Raw genomic sequence first — 26368 nt, forward strand, 5'->3', positions numbered from 1 at the left:
TCCCGTTGTTGGGATACAGCGATCAGCTGGAGGTCCCAGCCAGTGCAGGGCAGAGCTGGCCCTGAGGACATATCCCCAGGTCCACGCTGCCCCAGGGCGGCACCGCCCGGGAGACCTGGCGGCAGGCGGCAGTGCCCGTGCCCCCACCCAGCCCCCTGCCCCGTTTCCCTGCCGGCTCTCTCCTGGCCTGCTTTTCTCTGGTGACCAGGTGGAGCGGCTCGGCTGCCCAGAGGCTGTCCTGGCAGAGCTGGGTGGGTGCAGGGCAGCCCCCTTCCCTGCCCTCCCTCGGGGCCACAGGACGATGGATCCGAGGGCGCACACCTGCCTCAACAATGGGATCTTTTGAGGCTCAAAGTCATTGGTGTATTAATTAGGGGGAAGCTGCTGCTGCAGCTCTTACGATGTCAGTGACAAATGGCCGTGTTTACCTTTTCCTGAGCTGAGACTCCAGAAGGGGGCCGGGAGCTCCTGGGCGATGTCCAGGGCCCAGGTTTGTGGGTACCACCCCTCCCTCTCTCACCCCAGGCTTCTTTATCAGTGACCCACAGCCTCTGTGATCCGGGGATGCTGGGAAGGTGCTGGGTGGGGGGACAGAAGCCCCTCAAGGGCTCCCTCCCTGGAGGCCCTAGGACGGCCTCCCTCGTGGGCCCCAGCGCCCTGCACTGCCTTCGGCCTCAAAGCCGAGACCGCCCAGAGGGGATCTGAGTGACTGTGGACCCCTGGGGCCTTTGTGCCCAGCGCTGTGCCCCACAAAGGAGGGCGGGCTGGCGGGGGCCTTTTGTTATTTCGTTTATTTTGATCTCATTCCTGATCTCCAAATAGCCTCACAGAAACAGCCCTGCATCAGTTCCCTTCCCAGCTTACAGAAACACTGCGAGGGAAAATCTTTTGCTGGAAAACAGAAAAGGGGAAGATGGGCTCCTTTATCAATTCACCCCCCGTTTCCACCTGATGGGAGGGCAGAGGACGAGGCTCCTGTGCCCGCCCCCACCTGCAGGCGAGACCTGCGTGGCTGGGGACAGCTCCCAGGCTGCCTGAGAGGAAGGCCCTCTGGGTCGTGGCGCCAACCCCAAATGCCTGCAGCCTCCCCCCACACCTGCCGTGCCGGTGCCCGAGTAGGGGTGCTGCTGCTGGAGAGGGGGCCCAGCACTAGCCCAGCCTCTGCGGCAGGCAGCTCCCAGACACAGATCACACTGTCTCCGAGGCCCCGCGGAGACACCTCTGCTGCCAGCCCGACCTCCTGCCTCCGCAGGGTCACCCCAGCTGCAGAGGAGCCCGTCTGACCTCACACTGCTCTTTCCTGACTCCCAGGGCTGGTCTGAGCACCCGGGGCCTGAGGGGAGGAATGAGGCCCCAGGGAAGAGGCTCTCAGGCACCGTGTCTGCCTGGCGAGCTCACCCGCACCGCTGTCGCCGTCTGTCGTGCATGTGGAACAGGCCCCGTGAGGTCAGGTGCGCAGGAGGCAGGCCCTGGCGTCCTGCTCAGCCCTCTGGCTGGCCCTCTTCCAGGCGACCTCTCCGGAGCCAGGGCTCAGAACTCCCACTGCCCCTCATACACTGCTCTGGGGGAAAGCGAAAAAGCACACCTATTTTTAATAAATCGTTTATTTATCTGTTTCAACCCCGGTAGTGAAGGCTGTTGTGTTTCTTATTCTGGCTGGAGCCTGATTATGAACCGATTTCTTTGCCACGGGGCCACCCATCATCCAGACATAAGAGGAAATGAGAGTGTTGCTTAAATGTGGGAGACTGGAGGTTTATTAAGAAAACAAAAAAGACCAGTAAGACCAGAAAGTGGTGGATAATGCCTGTTGGAGGCAGCTGCTGCATCTGCCCACTGCCCCTCGCCTGCCTGATGCAGATGAGAGTATGGGGATGAGACTCCGGCCCCACTGGCCTGTCTCTGGAGACCGCCCCCACCAGGTGGGCCGGGGCTCTGGCAGCCATGAGGGTCTGAGGAGGTGCAGGCAGCCTCTCTGTGGCCAGCAGGGGGCAGTGGCGTGGCCCTCACACCTCCGGGAAACACAGAAGGGACCTGTCCTGGAGGTGCTGGTTAACCAGCGGGTGGGGAGGCTGTGGTCGCTGTAAACAGGGTGCTCCTCCCGCACTGGGAGAGAGAGGCTCAGCGTCCTGGAATCGGCACTCTCGACCGGATGCAGTGCCCTGGCTGCTGGTCTGGTCTATAAAGCCTCCTGTCCGAGGAACCACTGCAGAAGTCCACCCTGGGAGGCTGCCTCGGGCGGGCACGGCCCTGGTGGCTGGGCAGCCCTGACACGCCTCTGCTCTCAGGCCCTGGACTAGCCAGGTTCCTCCCAGGCCACACCAACAGCTCACACCCGGCCTGAGGGGCCAGCATGCTCCGACCGCGCGCGTTTCTAGATCATTCTCCTACAGGGCTTGTTCTAATTCCTAGCACCTTGCCCCTCAGGATGAGGGGCCCATCCAGCTAGAGATCCCAGGGGACACCCCGAAGGCACGTGAACAAGCTGCTCCCTGACCCCTGCCATCCCAGCCTACCCCCCGACCTGTGTCCCTGCCCAATGTCCACACCCGACCTCACGCTCGCTCAGCAGGTCTCACAGCTGCTGCTTTTCTTTTCTATCCACGAAAACAAACCTTTTCCCCTTTCCTGCCGGCAGAGGACGGGCCAATGCAGAGGCCAGCTGCCCACCTGCCTCTGGCCTCTCCTCCACCCTCCAAGGAAGCTCAGCTTTCCTGCTAAGCGAACCTCGGAGGAGTCTCACAGAGACCCTGGAACCAGGGTCAAGGCAAGTGTGAATTCAGCACCAGGTCTGGTGGCCCTCTTGAGCCCTTGAGGGGACTGGCCGGGACCGGCTGACTGGGCACAGGCCCCAGCTGAGGGTTATCGCTCAGAGTCGGAGAAGAAAGAGGGCTTAGTCCACCTCCACACCAGCATGTCTTCCCCAGCCACGCGGTGGGACTCCGTCTGGATCCGGGATTCGTTGGAGGCCAGGAACTCCACAGCCCGGTCCCAGACCCGCTTCATGCGCCTCCTGCGGAGAGAGGGGCAGGCTCAGCAGGCGCACTGGGGCTCGGCGCCCTGGCCGCTCCGCCGAGGAGGCCAGCTGGCCCGTGGACGGGGGACAGCTCCAGGAGTCCTCACAGGACCCAGCTGTGGCAGGAGACGTGCCAGGTGCCGCCAGGACTCCTGCAGAGGGAAATCCCTTGGGTACTGGACAAATGATTCCTCGACATTTTCTGTTCCAAAAGCGTTTAATGAAAGGGAGCTGAAAGGGGGCAGAGGTGTCTGGAGCAGCCCTGGGTGTCCAAGTGGGAAGGGGTTATGCTCACTGGGCCTGTTTATTTACTTTTCTATTTACCTTCAGATAGAGTGGGAGGGAGAGAAACATCGATGTGAGAGAGATGCATCGACTGGTTGCCTCCTGTATGACTCCAACCAGGGCTGGAGACGAACCGCAACCAAGGTACGTGCCCTTGACCAAAATCAAACCCGTGACTCACTGGTCCGCAGGCTGGTGCTCTAACCCCTGAGCCGGACCAGCCAGGGCTCACTGGGCCTGTCACTGCAGCAGCCTGGCCAGGTGGCCCCCACGCGGCTCTGCCTGCACCTTAATGCCTCGTGTTGGCTAAGTAAAGAGTGGCCGCTGGGCTGCTGAGTCCAAACTCCCTGTACTTTAGGGGATGGGATGAGCTAAGTATCCCGCTGGGGAGGCCGAGAAGCTGGGGCTGTTACCGCAACCATGGCCACCGGGCAGGGCCCCTTCCCAGTGGCCGGCCAAGGCCGGAAGGGGTTATGACCCCCCGGTGGCCAGGGTCCCACATGCCCTTACAGAGCCCATTTCCTCTCCCTCCCCAGACCAGAGACTCCAGGGCAGGCGTGGAGGCTGCCTGGATGTCTGCCATGTGACGAGCCCCTGCCTTTCGTCAGTACTGCAGACTACCCCCCTGAGCTGGGTGGGGATGGAGTGTGTGTAAGAGTGGGAGCAGGAGCCCTGGCCAGTCTGGCTCAGCGGTTAGAGCGTCGGCCCGCGGACCAGAGTCCCGGATTTGGTTCCCGCTAAGGGCATATACCTTGGTTGCAGTTTGTCCCTGGCCCCGGTTGAGGTCATGTGGGTGGCAGCCACTCAATGTGTCTCTCTCACATCAATGTTTCTCTCTCTCTCTCTTCCTCCCTCCCTCCCTTCCACTCTATCTAAAGATAAATGCAAAAAAAAAAAAAAAAAGTCCTCAGATGAGGATTTAAAAATAAAAGTGGGAGCAGGAGGCGCGCCCCTGGGGGAGGGCACGGGGGAGCTCCTGCGGGGTCCTGAGTCAGGAGGCAGAGGGCTGTGGAGGACGGCTTCCCCGGGGCGGATCCTGCCACCGACCAAACCCCACAGCTTGAGCAGCCCCCTCTGGGCTGGTCTCTCCAAGGCCACACACGCCTAGGGACTGCGCCCGTCACACTGGGCCCCGAGGGGAGCAGCCAGCGCCATGTGGGGTCTGTGGGGCCGCTGTCCTCAGGTGCCCATTAAGGGCAGTGAACAGGTGGCCCAGCAGCTTCTGTCCTCAGCTCCCTGCTTTCCTCACTGCATGCTCCTCACACCTCCCGTCTCCTAGGAGCGGCCCTCGCACGTCCATGAGTCCAGAGCTCAGCTGCACTGATGGGCTGGCTTGGAGAAGAATCGAGGCTGAGGGTGGCAGGGCCGGGCCTCGAGGTCACTCAGACCCTGCAGGTGGCTGCCGGCTGTCTCTGCTGAGGCACAGGCGCTGGGCGTGGTGGCGCAGCCCATGACGAGCTGCAAGGCCACTTCCCGCTCCCTCGAAGTGCACGTGTCCTGCACAGGGAAGCCCAAGCAGTACCTGCTGCCCTGACGAGTGCATGCTAGTCAGCGACCTCTGAGCCGCGAGGCCGCCTCCCGGCCCCCTGCTCCCCTTTCCTAGTGGTACACTCTCCTTGGGCACCTTCCCGTGTCCTCCTCCGAAGCAGGACTCCCGCAGGCGTCCTCCTCTCCCTGCCCCCCCCCCCGCCCCCGTGACCGGGACAGTGTGGCAGGCAGCAGGTGCCAACGCACCCTTGCAGAGCGAATGCCTGAATGCCAGCCTCTCCACCACAGGCCCCTGCACGGCAGCGTCTTAGCTGTTCTACGTGAAGGTGGCCCTGGCGTCGAGCGTGACAAGCCTGCCGTCCTTTCCCACACACGTGCGCCCTGGAGGCGGACTCCATTCGCTGCTGTGCAATTTTGGTTTTTTTTATCCTCACCCGAGTACCTTTTTCGTTTTTTGTTCAGATAGAGTGAGTGGGAGGGAGAGGGAGGAAGAGAGAGAGAGAAACATCGATGTGAAAGGGACACATCGAGTGGCTGCCACCTGCACGACCCAACCAGGACCAGGGACAAAATGCAACCGAGGTACATGCCCTTAGTGGGAACCGAACCCGGGTCTCTCCGGACCGCAGGCCAACGCTCTAACCGCTGAGCCAAGCCGGCCAGGACTGCCGTGCAACTTTGTTGTCACCTGCATGCATGCACGTGTGCGCACGGGTGGGAACGGACTGGATTGTAATTAAACATGTTTAAAAACAGTCTCCTCCTCCTTCAAGTGACTGACTCAAGAGTAGATATGTAGCCAATTCTGGCCAGCAGAGCTTCAAGAAGCGGTCACTGCGGCTTCTGGGAGTTTTCTCTGGCTCGTGAGAACAGGAAGCCCACCCCGTGCTGGCTGTGAGAAGGCAGACGCTGCCGCTGGTCCCCACCTCGTGAGCATGAGGGACTCCACCAGCCACAGCATCCGCGGACAGCAGGACAAGAACCTGAGAAATGGAACTAGAGACCTGACTGTTCTGTGCCTGGAGCCCACATGACTCTGGACGTCCACTCGTGGAAACCCGTCAGGTCCTCCCCTGCCTGAACCCCTGGGGGAGGAGGGTGGTCCAAGCACATGCTGCCCAAAGCACCCCAACTCAAGAACATTAATGGTGCTGCCCCCCTGGGAGCGGGACCTGCTGCTGCACTGGGCTGTGCACTCTGACATCAAATGCTGAGCCCGGGAGGTGCCACCTGTGATCTGGGGCCGCCTCACCCGAGGCACTGGGCCCACCCAGCACTCACCGGCTCTGCGGAGGGATGAGCGTGTCGCGCACGTGCAGGATGCCCACGTAGGGGTAGCGCTCCATGTCCTGCTCCCAGTCCACGTAGTGGTCCTGAACGACATCTGTGGGGCAGAGGGCACGGTTAGGGCCAGGACCTTCTGGCGAGGCCAGCAGCCCTTCCCCAGGGCCACACACCTATAATCTTCTTCACCATCTCATACATGGCCTGCTCCTCCTCTTCCAGCTTGCGCCACCGGTACTTCAGGAAGATCAGGAGTCCCCACAGAAAGGCCAAGCCTGTGCAGGAACAAAGCTCCGTGAAGGGCTCACACCACCCCGCTGTGCAGCCTGTGGGCGAGCTGCAGATGTGTTCTGAGTACCGACTACGTGTCCGGCCCAGGCTAGCATGCAGGACACAAAGACGTGGAAATGCAAAGGGAGGACAGGCTCGTAGCAATCCTCTTCCTTCCCACCAGCTGTCGCCACAGAGGCACCTCCAGCCTTCCAGAGCTCGGCTCCTCCCAGCCTCATTCCGGGCTTTCATGTCCTCCCTTGTGAGCCGGAGCCCGGGGTTTCATACATATATCCATGCCAGGCCCTTTGTATTCCGAGATGCTGCTGCTAATGATGTCTGCGCCTGACAGCGTGGGTGCGGAGCGGTGCGCACGCCCAGCCTGTGATCTCTAACTTGGCTATCTCGGCAGAGCCAGCGGGTGCTGGGACTCGGCCTTTCGCCGTCAGAGACTCCCCGAGGCCTCTGCTCAAAGGAGCCCTGCTGTCAGGAGACGAGGCCTGAACTCTGCTTCTGGCTCAGCACCCTGGGTCCTTCCTGCTTTCATCAGGTATCTGCAGCTGCCCAGTGGATGCTGACATTGTTCAGGGAGTAAAATTAGGCCAAGCTCCTGCTAAGCCCCCCTCGCAGTGGCCTGCACTCTGGGGTCCTGGAAGGGACAATGCTCACCTCTAGCCCAGGCCAGCCTCCCTCTCAGGGACAAGGACAATCTGCTTCCCTGAGTCAAGGGCATTTTCTGGGCAACCTCATGCTCCTGGCTCCAATCTCCACGGTAAGACGGCCAGGGCAGAGGCTGACGTGGCTATGTCCTCTGTGTCATTAGACAGACCTCAGGTTCACTAGACAGAAGTGCGCACTCCAGGGCGGGTTCCTGTCACTCATCACTCTGGCCCAGGGGTGTCAGGAGCTGGGCCCCGGGGAGGCACGGTGTTTGGGGACTTACACCAGAAGAAGACGAGCACGTGGGTGACTGCGGTGAGCAGGGCACGGCTCAGGCGGCAGCCCACACCCATGCGGGGGCGGGCGGATTCCAAGCAGACCACCTTGTCCACGGTTGTCACCAATTCAGATGGGTCTTCCCCTTTCAAACTGAAACAGGACACGGGCTCGTGAACACGTCCAAAACCTCTGAGAAGGCACAGCCCCACTCTGAGCGGCAGGAGAGGAGCGGCTTCGAGCCTCTCCTTGCTCAGGAAATGGCCTGGGCGTCCCGGTGCACTCTTTCCAGAAATTTCCCACGCTGGCTACTTAGAAAGAAAGAAGCTTTAAAGAGGCAGCAGGCTTGAACCCCTACCGCTAAAGTGACGCCCCCTTGTTGGGTCTTTGACAGCCCCTCTCAGCGTGTGAAAGATTAAACTATAAATTGGATTCCCACCTCCCAGCAGAGAAATGGAGATGTTTACTGAAGCCCTGGCTTTGCACTGCGGGTGAGAACGGAAAGACGATCTGGGAGGGTGCTTCTCCTCGGTGCGGGGGGGGGGGCACATAAGCTGTTCAGGGAAGGGACGAGGAGGTGCTCGAGGCACAGGGCACGGCAACCTGGCTCTCTGAGGCCCCGCCTGGCACAGCACCTTCGCTCTGGTTCCCAGCAGGAGGCACCAGGACCCGAGGGAGGCCGACACCCACACCTTCCAGTCGGTGACAGGCTCATGCTCTGGATTGCACACTGGAATGGCTGGTACCTGAAGTGTCCCAGTTTCTCATGACCCACTTCTAACCCTGGTCCTCTGAGCCAGCTCAGCCACCCTCCAGGCTGCCTCCCCAATATGACAAGGCCAGTGTCACCACTCCCTCCTGCACAGCTGCGTACAGTCCCCGCCTTTCCTAACACAGGAAAACTGCTCAGCCACTTAGGGAAGCTCTTTTTTTAAGCCAATGCATTTGAATTGTGCCATGCAGCCAGGCATTACGCTCCAGGCTGAGCTGCCTCAGGGCTGCGCTGGGTGCACAGCTGATGGAATTAGTGATCTGGGGGGATCAGAGGAACAGAACAAAACCCCAGTGTGTTTTAGTAGCAGAAGCTGTAACCTCCACAGAGCCCATGACAAACCCTGAGAAATGGGAGTGGGGCAGGGAATGCTTTTCCCGTCGGAAACTCTGGGCAGCGTTTCCCCGCCCCTCTGCCCCACGGGGCCTTTCAGGAGGCGAAAGGGCTCCCCGTTTCTGCTAATGGTGCTCACCAGAGAGAAATGAGGCAGAACTACCCAGTCAGAATAAAATCCAGTATTTCCTTTTGCAATTTCCACACCGAGGGCAACCAACATATACTGAATCATTTCATCTGCAAATGAAAACCAGCACCTGAGGAAGGCCATATAGAAAAATGCCTTCTCCAGAAAACCATGCCGAGTGGCGAATTAAAAAGGTGCAGTCACTCGAAGTGGGTTCAGCTGGGCTCCAGACCACCACCCTGACACTGCACTTTGTCTCAGCTTGAAGCTGCTTCTTCCCTGCATTCCTAGCGCTTCCTCCTTCCATGGCCAGCTGTCAGCCAGCCCACAGCCACTCAGCTGGGAGACCCGCCCTCTACCTTCAGACTGGACACCTCTGCTGGAGCTGGGGAATCGGCCGCAATCAGCTGATGGGTGCCCTGCGCACACTCACCAGATGCCCACATCCTTGTTACTGCTCAGGATCCAGGTCAGTGCAGCCTCAAATCTGGCAGAGGAACTGCCCGTCACATTCTGTGGGAGGGCGGGAGAAGATCAGTCTGCATCTGGGTGGAGCAACTAGAGCAATGTTACTCTGCTGCTGGCTTAAGGACGTCCTCTCCTGGGTCCTCTGCATGCCCCAAAGCCCTGCTCTGCTCAATGTGCAGCCAACTGGCAGGAAGAAAATAGGGCTGATGGGAGTCCAAAGAGGCTGCACCTGAGGAGGTGACGAGAGGCACACCAGGAACACTACGACCCGAGGCAGCCAGAACACAGAACTTTCTGAGGACTAAAGGCCAGCGAGGTGGCAGCTCATCTTGGGTAAAATGAAAAACAGTGTGGGGGTAAGGGACCCAGCAACCAGTCCCAGCTGTGTGGCCTTGGGCAACTCCCTGCCCCTCTCTGGGCCTCAGTTTCTTCACCTGTGAAATGAAACCTGAACTAGGTGAGTAAGGTTCCTGCCAGCTCTAAATATCCATAATTCTATCCTCCTGAGGCCATGTGGAAATCAAATGGACCCCGAACAACCCACACAGTGCTCATACGGGGAGAGAATGAGCAGGTGACATCAGCCTGCGGCAGCTGGCACACTGGTCAGCAGTGAGCCACACACACGCAGCAGACCTGCTCTGGCCTGCAGCTCACCTCGGCCTCAGTTACTCCCCCAATGTTGCCTTAATGTAAGGGAGCCTAGCATTCAACTAAGTTACACAAAAAAGGAAGCAAATAAGCCAAAAAACCAAACACAAAATGAAAAGGGGAGAAAAAACAAATGCAGGGTCTGAAAATCAATACCAAAGCACCAGGCCCTCCCGGGGACGTGTGAGCACCACACCTACTTACCGCTATGTGTTCCTGGGCTTCCACGACAGGGATGCATTTGCTTTTCAGCTTGTCTGGATTTCCACATTCAAAATTACCTGGGAGGAAAAAAACACATCCAAACACAAAAAGAGGTGAAAAAAACCGCCTCTGAAATAGACTAAAAAAATACAGCAAGAATCAAGCCATCAGCCCTGAGAGGGAGCACGTGGCCTGGCGCTCTGGCTTCGATGGGCACCTTCCCTCTGCAGCAAGATCAAAAGCCACTTAGCTTGGATCGATTCCAGATCATTAAAACCTGACCTGCAAAGCAGTGCGGCGATTTGCATTAAATGACTAAAAAGCTGCCCAATACCAAGGTCTGCTTGCAATTGATCCCTAAAAGGATCAGACAGATAGCTTTGGAAGGTACCGGAATGGTGCTATAAATAAACACAGCCTGGGAAAAAGAAAGGCAGGGAGCCGTAGGCACTGCAGGGATTCTGACACACGATACTGGCAGGTGGCTAAACACCAGGCCCACTGTTTTGAGGGGTAATGGGGCAGATGCCCAAAATGCCCCATGGAGGAAGGGGGCACCTGTGTGCGCAACAGCGGGGCATCAGCAGTGCCCCAAAGCTCCCTTCTAAGTACTCTGGGTGCCAGCTCCCACCTGGGATGGAAGGGGAGCCTCCTCCTAGTTCTGCCAGCCTCTTGGGTCTAGCCCAAAGGTCACTGCCTCTGAAAAGCCCTCAGCCTGTGGGGGCCTCATCTGGCCAGACTGTTTTGAACTTGAGGGCCTGCCACAGCCCTTGGCTTTCGAATGCCCACTGTGGTTCACCTGCCATGAGCTGCTTCCCCACTAGACCCCTGGAGCAGGGACAGTGCAGGGCTGGGCACACAAAGATCTTTCACCCTCACACGTGGTCTGGCTGCCTTTCACCTGGCACAGTCTGGGGGCTTGGAATGGGCAGTCTGGGTGAGTCGTGTGCTCGGGAGAGTGGCTGAAGGTAATATTAAAAATCTTGAGAATGAATTAGCCTGACCTTCCTACTTCAAAGTTGATCTTGACCTTCTGGGTCCTCTGAGACCAAGCTGGATTTTCCCATCCTCCTGCCCCCACCCAGACTGCCCCGCCCTGTCCTGCTGAGGCCTGTCTGGACCCTCACCATGGCCTCCTGACTGGTTTCCTCCTTACCTTTTCTCATCCACGTTTTAAAGCTTTAAAATAAGTCGGCTTAAATGCCACCACTCCATTCAAGCTGCTGCCACATCTGCCTTCTTGGCACCTGGCTCGCAGCACGTCACTCCCGCTCAAAAGCCTCCCTGGCCTCACTGCTGCAAGACTGAGCCCCGGTGGCCTGGCATCGGTGGGGCCCAAGTGACCCTTCCAAACTCCATTCTGTTTCTCCTTCCCCAGGAAGCCAACTGTTTCCATCCCTGACCCTGTGATTTCCATTGGCCCCACCTTCCCCCTCACATACACAAAACCAATCCTACCAGCTTCAGGCCTGCCCATGACACTTTCCTGATCATTCTAGCTAAAAGGCATCATGTCTCTGGGGACTTCTGTCCTCTCAGCTCTCAGCCAATGGCATCTTGTATCACCAGGGCCAGGGAGGTATGCGGCCTGTGGCAGGACCCTGGGCTGAGCAGGACCCATCTGGGAGGATGGCCTAGCAGAGAGCACCCCCCCCCCCCCAGCAGCCTGCCTCATTGAGATGCATACCCGCAGGGCTGCCCCTGCTAGGCTTGTCAGAGGACAGCAGCAACCAGGTCCCTTGGTGGCATAAGTGAAGACCACATATGAAGGGCAGCATGGAGGAGAAATGTCTACCAAATTCACAGTTAAGAGCAGAGCTTCTCAACTTTATCCCTTGGGGGGCCTTCGTCAAACTCAGACTTTGATTCAGTAGGTTTGGAATGGGACCTGAAATTCTGCATTTCCAGTAAGCTCCCAGCTGCTGCCGCTGGTGCTGGAACCACAATCGAGTCACAAACGCACAAACGTTTAGAACGCCCTCTTTAGGCCAGAATTGATATCCCAAGCGCCTAGGTCATAGGGAAATGCCCATGACAACTGTGATGCTGTGAGCCCCAACTCCTAGCGCTCCTCTGGGGAACTCACAGACGCCTCCCTGACCACCTCCAGTCTCCCATCAGTAGGGGGAGGAGGCGGCAGAGTTGAGGCCCACAAACTAGGCCTTGAGGCCCCAGTACAAGTCCACCCAACCCTGACCAACCCCAGCAACAACCTTAGACAAGGGTTGGCCTATAGATAGGAGGCACCTCCTGAACATCCGTAGACTGAGCAGCTCCATCTGCTTCTCTCGCCAACTATATTTAATACAGGCACAAGCCCTGGGCACGCACCACTGGCAGCATGTGATTCTGAGAGCCCTCCTAGACGCCAGGTGTGGGGAAGGACACAATAATGCAGGGATGTCTCTGGCCTCAAGGACTGCATTTACCAAATAAAACAGTAGGGGAGCCTTCTGGATGGAGGAGTTTTCAGGCGTCTTTCCTGGGGTGCTGAGAATGCCTCTTCTAGAGGTCAGCACGTGACTTTCATTGTATAAAGAAAAGAGAGCCCTGGCCAGTGTGGCTCAGTTGGTTGGGCATCAAACTGTGCAAGGAGAGGTCACGGGTTTGATTCCCATCAGGGCACATTCCCCCAGTTGCGGCTCAATCCCCAGTAGGGAGCGTGCAGGAGGCGGCCAATTGATCCATCGATGTTTCTATCTCTCTCTCCCTCTCCCTCCCTCTCTTTCTAAAAATCAATTAAAAAAAAAAAAAGAGAAAGACCAAAGCCTGAGGTGGAGCTTATCTAGAGAAGGGTGCACAGTTGCAGAAAGGCTTATGCGTGTTCCAAGGCCCCCGAGACCCTTCAACAGGATGTGAGAACCAAATGCATTTTGCCCAAATGCAAGGCTTAAATCAATGTCTGAGTGGGGACGTGGGGAAGTGGAGACAGTTTCTGAATATGTCTTCTGGGAGGAGACCACAGAATGCCTCAGCCACCCACCAGCCGCTGGCCCACAACCTACTCACCAGCTTGGATGGCCAGGAAGTTGTAGAGTTCGTGCAGCAGCTCCAGCAAGGCCGCCTTCTGCTTGGCTTGACAGAACTGAGGGCACAGGACAAGCAGTCAGCAAGGCCGGTGGGCAAGGGCAAGGGGGTGGGGTGTCTGTCTAGCTTTACCTCATCAGCCACACTGTCAAGTACTAAACGGCTAGGAACACCTCCTACTTAAAAAAAATAAAAACCAAGTCTGCAAAACGGTGGCCCGAGGACAGGGTCGATAAACATGGGGCTGGCTGACTGACAGGAACTCAAGCGCAGGGGCGGAGTGACAGCAGACAGTAACTAAGGGGAGGCCATCCTGGAGGCTCCCCGGCCTCTACCCCACGGTGCCGTTGAAGTAACGGCCATTTGATGGGGCCGTGGAGCAGAGGCAAGGTGGCTGTGGGAGGTAAGTCCCCCTGGAAAGCAAACCCACGCTGTGTTTCAGCTCCCCTGCTGCCACCTCCGCCCTTTTTGGAGACTCAAGTGTCTACAGTCTGCCCGTGGACTGTCTGCCTTGTGGAGTATCTGCTGCAAATGTTTTAGACTGGATTCCCCTAAAGACGCAGAATTTTAGAAATCTTGAAACTGTAGGGGAGAAAAGCCATCTGCATGAGAAAACAGAAGGAGCACGCACACCTATTCCTCCAGCACCCGTGACAGAACTGAGGCCGCCTTGCCAGGCTTGCAGGATTCACACTGAAAGAGGCTGCTCAGCCCTGAGTGGATGCAGTGCCAGGCGCAGGCTGAGCGGTTTATACGTGCCGCGCACTGACTCACCGCACTCCTTCCCATTTCCCAGATGGGAGCCCGAGGTGCAGAGACCGGAGGTGAGCCACCAAGAGCCCACAGCTCATGAGTGGTGGCTAGCTGACTCCAAGCCCACCCCGCTGCCCCATTTCAGGCCTCCTGGGCAAAGGCCTGGACTGGGAGCCAGCAGGCTGGGTTCTGGGCCTGGCTCTATGACCACAGAAGGAACTGAAGTCACTCCCCTCGCCAGGGCTCACCAGCTGCCCTCATCTGAAATGGGACGGACCTGGTCTCTAACACTCAGAGGTCAAGATGTCTCCTCACGTTGCCTAAAGATCCAAAGCCTTTTCATGGTACAAAATGATGTAATTAAGATGTGTACACACGACCATAAATATTCAGAAACACTCACGTGTCTTCTAGTAAAGCACCCAAACTATTTTGAAGAATGTTTAATTCGGAAATGCCGAAATAAGTGTTAAATGTAATTGTATATACGTCAAGAACCCAATTCTATACATATACACACACAGAGATAAGATGGGAAGGAAATACCCCCAAAACGTTAATAGTAATTATCTCTAGGTGACAGAATCATGGGTGATTTTTGTCACATGTTCAAATTTTCTACACTAAACATCTATTGCTGTCACAACCAGAAAAAAGACAGTAGCAATGAACACTGTTCCAACTCCCTAACGTTTAGGCAAAGCAGGGCTGTTACCACCTAAAGGAAACAGGACAGACGGTACCAGACAACAAGACAGCCTGATTAAGACAACACTCCTACTCCCAGCCTGTCCCTGTGTTTTCAGTAGCACAAAGGCAGAAAGAAAAATACAAAGTGTCAAGTCGCTGAGAAGGGAAAGAAACGCAAATGCTCCGCAGAGGCCTGGGTGAGCCAGAGCCACACAAAGAATGAGACTTTAGCAAGACCCTCAGCAAAGCCCAGAAGTGCCTCCCAACCTGCCTGTTCCGGAGTCTTTCCTCCATGAAGGCAAGGGCACCCCACGAAATCTCAGCTCAACGGAGCCTAAGATGATGGCCAGACCTTGGTTTTGCACGCTCACTGAGCACACCTTTAGCAAGGGCCAGGGCTGAGCCTGGCTGGGCTCTCTGGAGCAGGGTGCTCAGAGGAGGGCCAGGGAACAAATCTGTCCTTCAGCTGTGGGCCGGATACTTTAGAGACATGAAGGCTCAAGAAACAGAAACCAGGGAGCGTTTTCTAATTAAAAGACAAGCAAAACTAGCATCACCAGAGAAGTCTTAAAGAGGTTATTTTTTTTCCCTGTGTTGGGTTTCAGTCTTCAAAATTCTAGTTCCCTCTCTAGCTACTGCCTAGGTTTCTGGGCTACTTCCTCTAATCATCAGTTGTGATTTTTATGATGGAAAGAAAATGAAAATTATTATGAATATGTTTCTATAAAACAATTGGAAAGCAAAGATATTTGGTGGATGAATGCAATAAATGGATGTAAAAAAAATACACCCAAATATGACACAGCAGAAGTCGAAGTGAATTAACACTGGGTACCTAACCACAACGCCCCTTCAGATACAGGGATAAGAGAGTCAACCAGGGCCTTGGAGATGACCAGGTGCCATTCATCTCCCAGCCCCCGGGCTGCGAGCGACGTGAACCCCGGCACTGCACACTTAATAATTAGACTACTAAGTCATGCCCTCTGGCAGAACAAGATGCCTCCTGAGAGGATTTATGACCTGAAAATTTACTGCCTCGTATTTCCCCCAGCCTACCACCTGTACCAGCACCCAGCTCCTCTCTAATGCTCCTTTCATAGTGGATGGGGCTGCTCAACGTCCCAAAATACTATTTGTAGGGAACATTAAAGCTTCATAAAAGAAATCTATAGACTGAGAGGGCTAATTCCACTTTAGATGTGTTTAAAACACCCCCCTTCCCCACAATGCTTCAAATCAGAACAGCATTTTCAGAGCCACAAAAGTACTATAGGGGAGAGTGTAGAATTGATGACATGGCCTCATCGCTTAAAAAGTGCCAGCCCTTCCTCCCAAAGCCAGGGAGCATAGAGGTCCTTCAACCACAACCCACTGCATCCCCCAGATTGACTTAGGCAGAAGATCAAAGCCCCTGGCTGGATCTGGGGAGCTCAGTTCTGTTTCCAGGGCTCCTCGTTGCCACAGCTGAGTCTGACGCACACACCACAGGATGGACTTGGTTCTGGTACATTACAGGAAGTACTCCTGAAAAGGATCCTAGCATGATCTTTATCTGGGCAAGTTTACCCCCTGATGGAGGCAATCATACTCAGGAGGAATAAAAGCTAGAGAAACTCAAACTCACCTCATCTGTTTTTCTCTCACAGTCCACTGGCAATAATTTCACTAAGACCAAGAAAAGAAACACAGAGGAAATTAAAAGTGTGGGTTGAGAAAGTACAAACAGGGTCCCCTCTCAAAATTCAGGGGAAGTAAAACATTTCCAACATGAAGGTGGGGATTAGAAAAATGTCATCTAGATGAGACACTTTGAAAATGCAGACAAAATGTAAGGGTTTCCCAGCCCTGGTTTAGGAATTAGGACAGCAGGGTCCTGATCCCAGCTGGAAATTACTAGCCATGGGCTCTGGGTAACTCAACCACTCTGAACCTCTATTCCTCATCCATAAAACAGGATCAATAAAGCCTTCCTTGCCTAACACAGGTAGTTAGCCTCAAACAAAGCAACATAAATGACAGTTTTATCTATTGTACACAATGACATGTTAAACAGGGATTAATACTATCTCGGGAGGGGACCCAGGTGAATCCCAGGATAGCTCCAAGAGCTGCTGTCTTACAGCATCTCAGCAGTGAGTGTGTCAATACACTGCGTCACAGTGTAGTTACAGTACAGGACACTCCCAGGTCTGCTTTTCTCTAGCGGGTGGATACACTGCTCTCATAGTCAAGAACTATTTGAGTTTGCACATGAGCCTGGGATCCCCGTGCCCACAGACTTGTTCATACACCCAAATACCCATCTGCTGCAACAGCTAAGACGTAATTTAGCTTTTCCCTGCACTTTGGCTGTTCTTGCTAGCTATGGGAAGATGTGGCTCAACTCTGGGTACAGTATTAATCACATTCATGCTTTGCAAAGAATATTGTTTTATGGTGAACTGCAGTGTCACTTTATACTTATTGTTTCCTTATACACTAGACCTCAGGATTACTGGAGAGGCAAATCTGCAGGTTAGGAAGCACACCAATCCTCAACTATTCAGGAAACACACTGTATCCTGCGGACCTTTTATTGGCACCTCTAATCATGTTGCTAAGTGTGGACAGAGGCTTGACTGGGAGTGTCCCTGAATCACAGGACTCCCTCTTAACACACTCTGAGAGGGTGCTGCAAGCAATGATAAATGCCTCCCTTTTTATCAGTTTAAATTCTTTAAAAGGTTCTTCCACACCTGTCTCATAGGCACTGGCAACAATTAGTATAATTACTGGCTAGTATAATCTCCCTTTGACAATGAAGGCCCTGTGGTCCAAAGCGGGCACTCGGCCTTTTTGCTGCTGCAAAGCTGGGACCCCAACCGGATCCCATCTGTGGGCAGGAAACCCGAGGTGCCTTCAAATGGGCACTAATGTGTGACTGAGCGAGATCAGAAGGGAAGGAAGAACTAAAAAGGACCGCGTGGATGTGTCTGTTGGGGTGGGGGGGCTTTTTCTAGAGAGGGAAACCAGAGTTTGGGGTAAAAGTAACTACAAATGATGATTGCTTCCAGCACGTGGTCCAAAGGGAGATTGTAGGGAGGGTAGGGCAGAAAACAGAACAGAAGTGAAGGCAGAAACTACTGCAGATGCAGGAATCCTGGCCTCTCCCACCGCCGGAGGAAGGCCAGTCCGGGTCTGGGGGTGAAAACACAACCAGAGGCACCGCCCGGGCGCGGGCACTGCATCCTCGCGCCGAGCACGGGGGTCGTGCGGCGGCCGCGCGCCCAGCGCCCTCCCCTGCGCCGGCCCTGGACGTACTGTTGTCCTCCGCCTCCTGCGGCGCCGAGGGCTTGCCTATCTTCACCCAGAGGATGCCCAGGAAGACGAACAGCAGCCCCAGGCTGGCCCAGAGCAGGAGCCGGGACAGGCAGCGCTCCAGCCGCCGCCCCGCCTCGGGCCGGGCCTGCGCCGCGCCCGCCGGGCCCGCTCGCGTGGGCCGCAGGCCGGGCCGGGGCTCGGCGCCGAGGCAGGAGGGCAGGCGCGCCGGGGCCGGGGACGCAGCCCACCAGCGACGGGCCCTGAGGCCAGGCGCGGCCCTGTGGAGCGGCCGGGCGTCCTCATCCTCCTCGGAGCTGCCCCGGCCCGAGGCGCGGCGTCTGAACAGCGCAGGGCGGGCGGGGTAGGCGAGGTTGCGGCTCTCGGACCGGGAGGCCGCGGGGGCCCCGAAATCGCCGTAGGCCCCAGCGGAGCCGAAAGCCGAGCTCGGGACCGGCGGGGAAGGCCAGGGCTCCGCCCGCAGAGAGGCCACGGCGGGCTGGGCGCGCAGCGGAGCCTCCTCGCGCGGCCGGGCCTCGGTCCGCAGCCGCTCCTCGCTCCGCGGCCGCGCCTCCTCCCGCAGCCGGACTTCGCCCCGCAGGTGGCGCAGCTTTTTGCGGTAGACGTCCCGGGTGGTGTCGGTGATGGGTCCTGGCTGGAAGCCCAGGGCCTGCAGCTCCCGCCGCAGCTCCGGGTCTGACAGGCCGGCCATGGCCAGGAGCCGCCCCCGGCGTGCACCGCACCCGGAACTGCTCCCGCCCGCGGCCGCGGCGGAGCGGGCGGGGCCCTGCGCCATGATGGGAAGGTCGTCGTGGCCGCCATGTTGGGGAGGTCGGGCCGCCATGATGAGGGGGTCGTGTTCAGCCATTACGGCCGCCATGTTGGGGAGGTCGGGCCGCCATGATGAGGGGGTCGTGTTCAGCCATTACGGCCGCCATGTGCGGGAGGTCCGAGGGATTATTTTTTCTTTCCCCTCCTTGATGGGTTCAAAGGTGTTTATGTCTGAAGCGTCCACCCCTTGCGCAGTTCCTGGCACGTGGTAGGCACACCTTAAAGACATGTTTATTTTATTTACTTATTGTTTTCTAAATTTATCATTATTGTTGAAACTATTACAGATGCCCCTCCCCAACTGACCCCTTCCTCCTGGCGCTGCCCCCACCCCCACCTTCATCGCACTGTTGTCTGTGTCCATTGTCCATTGGTTATGCATATATATGCATATAAGTTCTTTTGTTTATCTCCCCCACCCCCACCCCCTTTCCCTCTGAGGTTTGACAGTCTGGTCCCTGCTTCCATGTCTGTGGATCTGTTTTGTTTTTCAGTATATTTTGTTCATTAGAGTCCACATATAAGTGAGATCATGTGGTATTTGTTTTTCTCTGACTGGCTTATTTCGCTTAGCATAATATTCTCCAGGTCCCTCCATGTCCTCTCAAAGGGTAAGTGATCTTTCTTTTTCACAGCTGCATAGTATTCCATTGTGCCTCTGTACCACAGCTTTTTTATCCACTCATCTATGGACATGACAAGTGCTGGCAAGGATGTGGAGAAAAGGGGACGCTAGTACACTGCTGGTGGGAACGCAGACTGGTGCAGCCACTGTGGAAAATAGTACATAGTTTCCTCAAAAAATTAAAAATTGAACTGCCATTTGATCCAGTTATCCCACTTCTAAGAATATATTCTAGAATCCTGAAACAACAATCAGAAAGAATATATACACCCCTATGTTCATAGCAGTACTATTTATAATGGCCAAGATCAGGAACCAGCCCAGTGTCTATCAGTAGATGAGTGGATTTTTATTGATTTTAGAGAGAGAAAAGGAGAGAGGAAAAAAACAATGATGTTGTTCCACTTACTTATGCATTCATTGGTTGATTCCTGTATGTGCCCTACAGCCTTGGTGTATTTGGACGACCCTCTAACCAACTGTGCTACCTGGCCAGCGACTAAAGTCCTATTGATTTAATGGATGGGTTGCTTAAGGGTGAAAGGCAAGCCACTGCCAAATTGGAGAGATGGATACTTTGCCTCTCTGCTTGAGGACTGATATTGGTCCCTGCTTCGCTCCGGGAAGGGCCTTGTTTGGGTCCTGGAGTGGACCCCAGGTGTGCTCCCAGACCAGCTGACCTCAGGTTGTGGCCTCAAGTCCATTTTCCTGCCCCAGTGGGACAGGCCTGCAGGGAGCTCCTGCTGGGGGCACACCACATGGCACCCACTGCCAGGGCAGAAGAGCAGATGTCCTTGGGCTCAAGTGGGCAGTCAGTCTTCTGCGAGGATGCTGTGCCAGGATGGTACGATTTTCACAAGGTGAGATGGGTAGGGGATGGACTTGGGTTGGGGGTCTGGAATCCCAAGTGCACCACTGCCACCCTGTTGGTTGGTAACCCTGTTGGCTTTGGGGAGGATTGGAAGAGGTTATTTGTATCAGATGCTTAGGACAGTGCCTGGCCTGTGCTCCTTAGTGTCAGTACTTAAGCCACTAACCCAGGTCTTGGCAGTGAGGCCGAGTAAACCTCCCACAGGGCCCTGTTGGCTTACAGGACAGCTCAGTGAGAAAGCCCCAGGGAAGCCTGGGGATGGCGGCAAATGGAAGTGGAGCTCCTGTCGGTCTTTCCTTTGCCTCCCTCCCCCTCTTTGTACGCCTTCCACACCCCTCATCAGCTGCCTTTCCCAAACATTTATCGCAGGCCTCCTGGGCTCCATTCCATTTCCACCCCTGCAGTTCAGCTCTCCCTGCCCCTGCGCTCCTCCCCCCCACAGTCCCCTCACTCACCTGGACCTCGTCCCCTCCTGTGCCTGGGGTCTGGTCACCAGGACCTCATCCCCTCCTGTGCCTGGGGTCTGCTCACCTGGTCCTCGTCCCCTCCTGTGCCTCAGGGTCTGGTCACCTGGACCTCGTCCCCTCCTGTGCCTGGGGTCTGCTCACCAGGACCTCGTCCCCTCCTGTGCCTGGGGTCTGCTCACCTGGACCTCGTCCCCTCCTGTGCCTGGGGTCTGGTCACCTGGACCTCGTCCCCTCCTGTGCCTGGGGTCTGCTCACCTGGACCTCGTCCCCTCCTGTGCCTGGGGTCTGATCACCTGGACCTCGTCCCCTCCTGTGCCTGGGGTCTGCTCACCTGGACCTCGTCCCCTTCTGTGCCTCAGGGTCTGGTCTGTGGGCAAGGCCCCTCTGCCTGTGGTTTGCATTCCTGCCACTTGCTCTGGCCACATCGCTGGGAAAATTACAGCCTCAGCTTGGTCAGCTTCCGTCATTTGCCTCCCGTCTCCCCAACTTAGCTGCTCCCATGTGGTGTGATTTCTCTCACGGAGTGTTGTTTTCCTTTCCTCTGCCTGTGTTTGTGCCGAATGCCATGAATTTGATATAGTGATTGCCTGACACATACACCACATAATAGTATTTTCTTCTTTCCGAAGCGCTGTTCGCATGACAGATGAGTTGTCACGTCTGTGCCGTGCTCACAGCTGTGCTGCTCAGTGCACAAGGAAGGAGCCTCGGCCGCCGGCCTGTGTGTGCGGAGGGCTTGAAACGGACTCTTCAACCCACTTAGCCACGGCATGTTGCAGCCAGCAGGTCTTGGGGCGACTTAAAAATCCACCCTGAACTAGAGCCGCCCAGCAGTGGTCCCAGGGTGGGCTTTGTCAGGGTGTCAGCTTTCCTTGTGTTTGGGAACCCCGCTGCTGCTGCTACACACAGCCGGGGCCAGGTGACCCTCCCGGCCCTCCCTGTGCCTTCCCTCTGGCCTGGAACCCTCACGTTTCCAGCAGTGCCCCGCCCCTCCCCTGCCACCACGGTCCACCCTCTGCCTCCATGGTGGCTCCTGCAGTCCCTGCCCTGTCCTCTGGGCCCAGCAGGCCTTTGCCCGTTGGTGCTTCCTTCCTACCCCTGTGAGAAGAAACCTCAGCGTCTTACTGAGAAAGTGAATCCTTCCTCCCAGGTCTCCGCCTTTCCATTTTCCTTCTGAACTCTTTGCTCCAGTCCTGTCCCTCCCTGGTCATAACCCTCTGGCCCGCCATCAAGTGTCTGTGCCCAGGTCCTTCCCCTGCTTCGGTGACTTTCCTCCACACAACTGTCCCCATTCTTCCTTCACTGAGCCCGTGTCCCCCACCAGGGCTGGGCCTCAGGGCTCCGTTGCCACCACTGCCCCATGGGGGCCGCCCGGGAGGCCCGCGGGCCTTCTCTGAGTCTGCCTTCCTGTGTGTACCCGCGGTTCCTCAGCTGGCCGTGGCCAGCACGGGCACCATATTTCAGACACCAGGACAGTATTGCAAAGTCAGCGGCTGCCCGTGTGCCCTCCTTTCTCATCGCTTTGCTGTTATTTTTAAAGGTGAGCTGCTCAGGCTGCAGTCAGTCTTCCTGATCTATTAAAGGCAAAGGAGGAGAAGCGAGCTCCATGTCTGAATCTGCTTAGTAGCCACATGCACACGCTTGGTGGCGGCAAGGGGCTGCTGGGAGGACACTGGGCATCCCCAGGGGCGCTGCCGCCCGCCTGCCTCAGCAGAGCCTTGTAACAGTAGCAGCCGTCCCTCCCAGGGGGTTCCGGCCCCCTGCAGAGCCCTGCGCACATTTATCAGGTGCGGAAAGATGCTGGGGACTGTGGACCTGGCCTGGATCTGCCTTGTCGCTGGCCTCGTGTGTCCCTCAGCTGTTCTGGGCTGCCTTCAAACACGTCAAGGTGGCGTCACGCTGGGGCGACACCGGGAGAGCGTGGTTGAAAAGGGGGCGCGATGTGGGTTCCATTTGGGGCTCCGATTTGGACTGGAATGGCCCCGCCCCGCCCGACAGGACTCTTTCCATCCCAGGTCAGGGAAGGGCAGCCACAGAGAGGCCAGGCTGGGCTCCGGGCGGTTCTGGCGCCTGCTTTCCAGGGGGCGGGAGAGGAGACGCCCTCCGCTGCCCGCTCACTGGGACGGGCGTGTGGGCCGCGCTCCTCACCGGACACGTCCCCGGTGTCAGCAAGGATTTGTGTATGAAGAAAAATGTGCTTTCAAAACAGTTTCTTTTGGACTTTGTCCATGATTAGATTATACTAAATTACAGAGTACAGATATCAGGCAATTACTCTTTGCTTTTAACTGTTCAATTTCACGGCAAATCCACGTAGCTCGGTAATTATAACATCACACCGATGTTCCAGAGAAAACCCTCGGCATCGCACCCCGCACAGCCAGGTTCGGGTGCCCTGATGACCCTCAGGCTGTCCCGGGGACGGGGCTGTGTGACTGTCCGAAATTGCCAGGTATCAGAAGTCACAGATTCTGCCGGTGAACCCGGGCGAGATGTGAGGAGGAGCCGCGTCCTCGGACCGCCCCCTGGGCCCTCTCCCAGCTGACCCTGGCCTGGGCCGGTCCAGGCTTTCCAGAGCGTTCCTCTGCGGCGTCTCTCCTTACTTCTGCTTTGTGGAAACAGTCATTTTCTCTCTGCTCAGCTCACAGAATTCTCCCCAACCTCCCCCCATTCTGTGTGCAGGGCTGCGTGGGTCCTGTAAGCAGTCCAGTCTGGAAACGGGGAGCTGGTTGGGAAGAACGGTCTGAGCGGATTCCGAGAGCGAACATGGCCGCAGGAGGAAGGGAGAGGAGAAAGGAGCTGGCCCACCTCCACAGGGCCTGGGGCACAGAGGGTGCAGTGGCAGGGCCCTGGCAGCTCGTTGCCCAGAAGTCCATTTGTGAGGGTGGCGGACAGGCCGGCTAAGTGGGCAGCACCCTCACGCTGCCCAGGGGCCGTGCTTGCTGACCCGGTTCCCCTTACAGAGGAAGCAGACCCCTCCCAGGGCTCTCCGTTCTCTCCTGGCACCTATTCCAAGGCTTCTCTACACCCCCAGGGTCCTAAAAAATCCCTCAGGGGGCTGGGGCCCTGGCCCAGAAACAGGCAGTCCAGCCGGTGTTGGGGAGGTGGTCACACCGTAGGGGCAGGTCTGAGCAGGGGGTAAGGACACGATAGGAAATCAGTGTTTTTCACATGAAAGAGACTGAGCATTTTGTTTGTCTGCTTCTTGGAGTGTGTTACAGATAACACCATGACTGGCGTGGAGCTAGGCAGGGCCAGGAGTCCTGGATTCAGCTCCTCCCAGTGCAGCTTTACAGATTCCTGGGTCTTTCCCTCCTTTGTTACCAGTGGGAGACGCTCCTCGTCCCCGCTGGTTGCTGGTGGGAGTGGTGCTCTTGGGGTGCCGCTGGAATAAGACTTTCCGCAGACCCCCATGGGATGGGAGGCATTATAGAAGATGTGATCTCCGTGGAATCACACCCGAGTAGGCTCGAGGCCCCAGACGCTCGTGGGCGGGCTGTGGACCATCCTGCCCAGGAAGAGGTGTAGCTGTGGCCTCAGCGGAGCTGGGATCAGAGCTGCTGCCCAGAGTTTTCGCTCCACGCTCGGACATATTTCAGTCCAGCCTCTGGCTGGCTTAGTTTGTGTTCCCTGCTGCAGCTCACCAGTCCTTGTGTGTGGGGTCCACGGAGCCACATGGCTGTGGAGGGGACACAGGCAGGAGCAAAGTCAAAGGAACCAGAGAGCCAAGAACCAAGATTGCCAGGAGTCCAGACAGTGAGCTCCTTTGTCTAGGGCATAATGTATTCCCTCCAAATTTTTTTAAAAATAGGTTTTTATTGATTTTTTAGAGAGAGGAAGGGCGAGCGAGAGAAACATCAATGTGAAAGAAAAACATCAATCGGCTGCCTTCTGCCCTCCCGCTACTGGAGATCGAGCCCGCAACCCAGGCATGTGCCCTGACTGGGAATCACACCGGGACCTCTCAGTCCATGGGGTGACGCTCAGTCCACTGAGCCACACTGGATGGTCTGTATTCCCACATTTTCATGGGCTTCCATTGGCCCTACCCCCTCTGGCCAACGATCTCTATTTCCAGGTTTGACTGACAGACATTTTCCCCAAGTCATTCTGACTTTACTGTGCATGCATCCGTTTCCCCTTTGTTGGACCCTTTCCCCCAGTGATCTGTGAGGAATGGGCGGGTGGTTCTGGGGGGACTGAAATTGCAGCTTCCTGGTGAAGATGCCCAGATGACATGCCTATAATGTCTGGTCTCCCATTTACTCCTTCCCTGTTGTTAATAACTAGCTAATTACAATGGTATCACTCTCTCTTCCACATGCCCTGTGCAGACCTGGCTCCATTTGTTACCTGACGTCTTGGTGGCATCACCCAGGAGCCTGCAGCTGCACTTGGGTTTCATAGCACGTGCATTGGAAACTGAGTGCGCAGCGAGCAGGCTCAGGTGTTCCTCGGGCACATTCCCAGCACCTCAGAGGGGTGTCCTTTTCAAGGGTTGGGGTCTCCTTGTTTCAGTAACTACCATCTAAGCCCCTGCAGTAGTTGGGATGGGTGGAAATACGGAACGGGCACTGTGTCTACTTGCTGGTGACTGATGGTTCCTGTGCGGCCTTAGCTCATGAGTAAATGAACATGAATGTAAAATTACATTAGAATGAAATCCATCCAATTTTGTTTAGAAGGCAGAAATAAGTGGGTTGGCCATGTAATTTAAAAAATTTTTTTATTTTATTTAATTGATACTAGAGAGAGAGAAGAAGGGAGAGGGAGAGATAGATAGAAACACTGATGATAGAGAACATCGATTAGCTACCTCCTGCATGCCCCCGCACTGGGGATCGGGCCCACAACCTGGGCATGTGCCCTGACCGGGAATCAAACCGGCGACCTCTTGGCGCATGGGGCCACGCTCAGCCACTGAGCCACGCCAGCCAGGCTCGGCCATGTAATTTCGCTGCAGATGCTGGAGCATGTAGTCACAAGGTGATAATGATAATAGTCTCATGATGCCTCCAGCCCCTCATCTCAAGGCAGATCTTACCACCCTGCTTTTGCAAAGGTTCAGGGAACTGAAGGCCCGCTGGTAGTTCCTCAGCAAGGGCTGGTGCAGAGGGAGGCCTTCACGCTCTGGCCCACTAGACCTGAGCTCGTTGGTCAACAGAGTGGATCAGGATTCCGGAGACCTGGCCCCAGCCCTCGCTCAGCCACAGACTCAGTGTGTGGGCAGAGATGCCATGTCTCTGGGTCTCAGTTTCCTCACCTGTCATGGAAAGGCCAGTGCAGATCTTCCAATTCTTTGGCCTAAATTAATGTTTGGACATAGAACTTAGAAAAGGCGCACATTTGGCTAATATACACACCGTTTACATCCATACTCCCTCAGGACTTCATACCCCCACCCCCACCCCACCCCCCCTTTATGGCATGACCTGAGTTTGACCTTCGGAAATTAAGACATTAAATTAAAGCATCATTTCTGTATATTTCACATTTTATTCGCTGGATGGGGATTTGCTTGGGAGGATTTGCTTGGGAGGAGAGGGTGCTTTCCTCTCAGGCCCAGCTGCCGGGCCACGCAGACCTCTGGCGGCCACCTCGGCGAGCGGAGTGCTGTCACTTGTGTGCTGGAGAGAAGCAGAGATGTGCAGCTGAGTAGTGTCAGCAGGTCTGCTTAGGAGCTTATGAAACCACCTTCTCACTCAGGAGGGGCAGGTTTGGCCTGGTTTCTCTGTGGCCTGGGGCAAGTCTTTTAACCTGTTTCTCCACCTTGGGCACTGCTTCCTCCCTGCTGGCTCCTCCTCCTGGGGCCTGGGAGAGATTAGTGGCTGTTTGTCAGCACAGACCCAGCTTTGCACAAGGAACTTGGGCAGACTTTGAACTGGGAAGGCCAGATGGGGCTTCCATTTGCAGAATGTAGGCTTTGTGGCCAGACTGCATTTTTTCTTCAGAGTAACCAGCAGCCTC

At 56.2% G+C, this 26368-nt stretch overlaps 1 protein-coding gene across 2 annotated transcripts; it reads right to left on the reverse strand.

The window, feature by feature from the left end:
* Positions 1-1614: 1614 nt before the first annotated feature.
* On the reverse strand, positions 1615-18329 carry LEMD2 (LEM domain nuclear envelope protein 2). 2 transcript variants are annotated; one of them, XM_036248853.1, is made up of 9 exons: positions 17611-18329; positions 15935-15975; positions 12847-12922; positions 9838-9914; positions 8948-9027; positions 7287-7432; positions 6247-6348; positions 6071-6173; positions 1615-3013 (listed from the first exon to the last, which is right to left on the reverse strand). In XM_036248853.1, the coding sequence occupies exons 1-9, from the start codon at positions 18317-18319 to the stop codon at positions 2863-2865; spliced, it is 1485 nt and encodes a 494-aa protein (XP_036104746.1). In that variant the 5' UTR covers positions 18320-18329; the 3' UTR covers positions 1615-2862. The 2 variants fall into 2 exon arrangements, with proteins under 2 accessions (XP_036104746.1, XP_036104747.1); XM_036248854.1 differs by lacking the exon at positions 6247-6348.
* Positions 18330-26368: the final 8039 nt, after the last annotated feature.

This window comes from Molossus molossus, unplaced genomic scaffold (genome assembly GCF_014108415.1).
Source record: "Molossus molossus isolate mMolMol1 unplaced genomic scaffold, mMolMol1.p scaffold_m16_p_8, whole genome shotgun sequence".
NCBI classification, from domain to species: Eukaryota; Metazoa; Chordata; class Mammalia; order Chiroptera; family Molossidae; genus Molossus; species Molossus molossus.

Bases quoted from the DNA above. Each gene is read 5' to 3' on its own strand.
- LEMD2 (XM_036248853.1), bottom strand. From the start codon at position 18,319: ATGGCCGGCCTGTCAGACCCGGAGCTGCGGCGGGAGCTGCAGGCCCTG. The intron at 12,923-15,934 runs GTGAGTTTGAGT...CTGTGCCCTCAG, and splicing joins GTGAGAGAAAAACAGATGAG to TTCTGTCAAGCCAAGCAGAA. The intron at 7,433-8,947 runs GTGAGTGTGCGC...GTCCTGTTTCAG, and splicing joins AACAAGGATGTGGGCATCTG to TTTGAAAGGGGAAGACCCAT.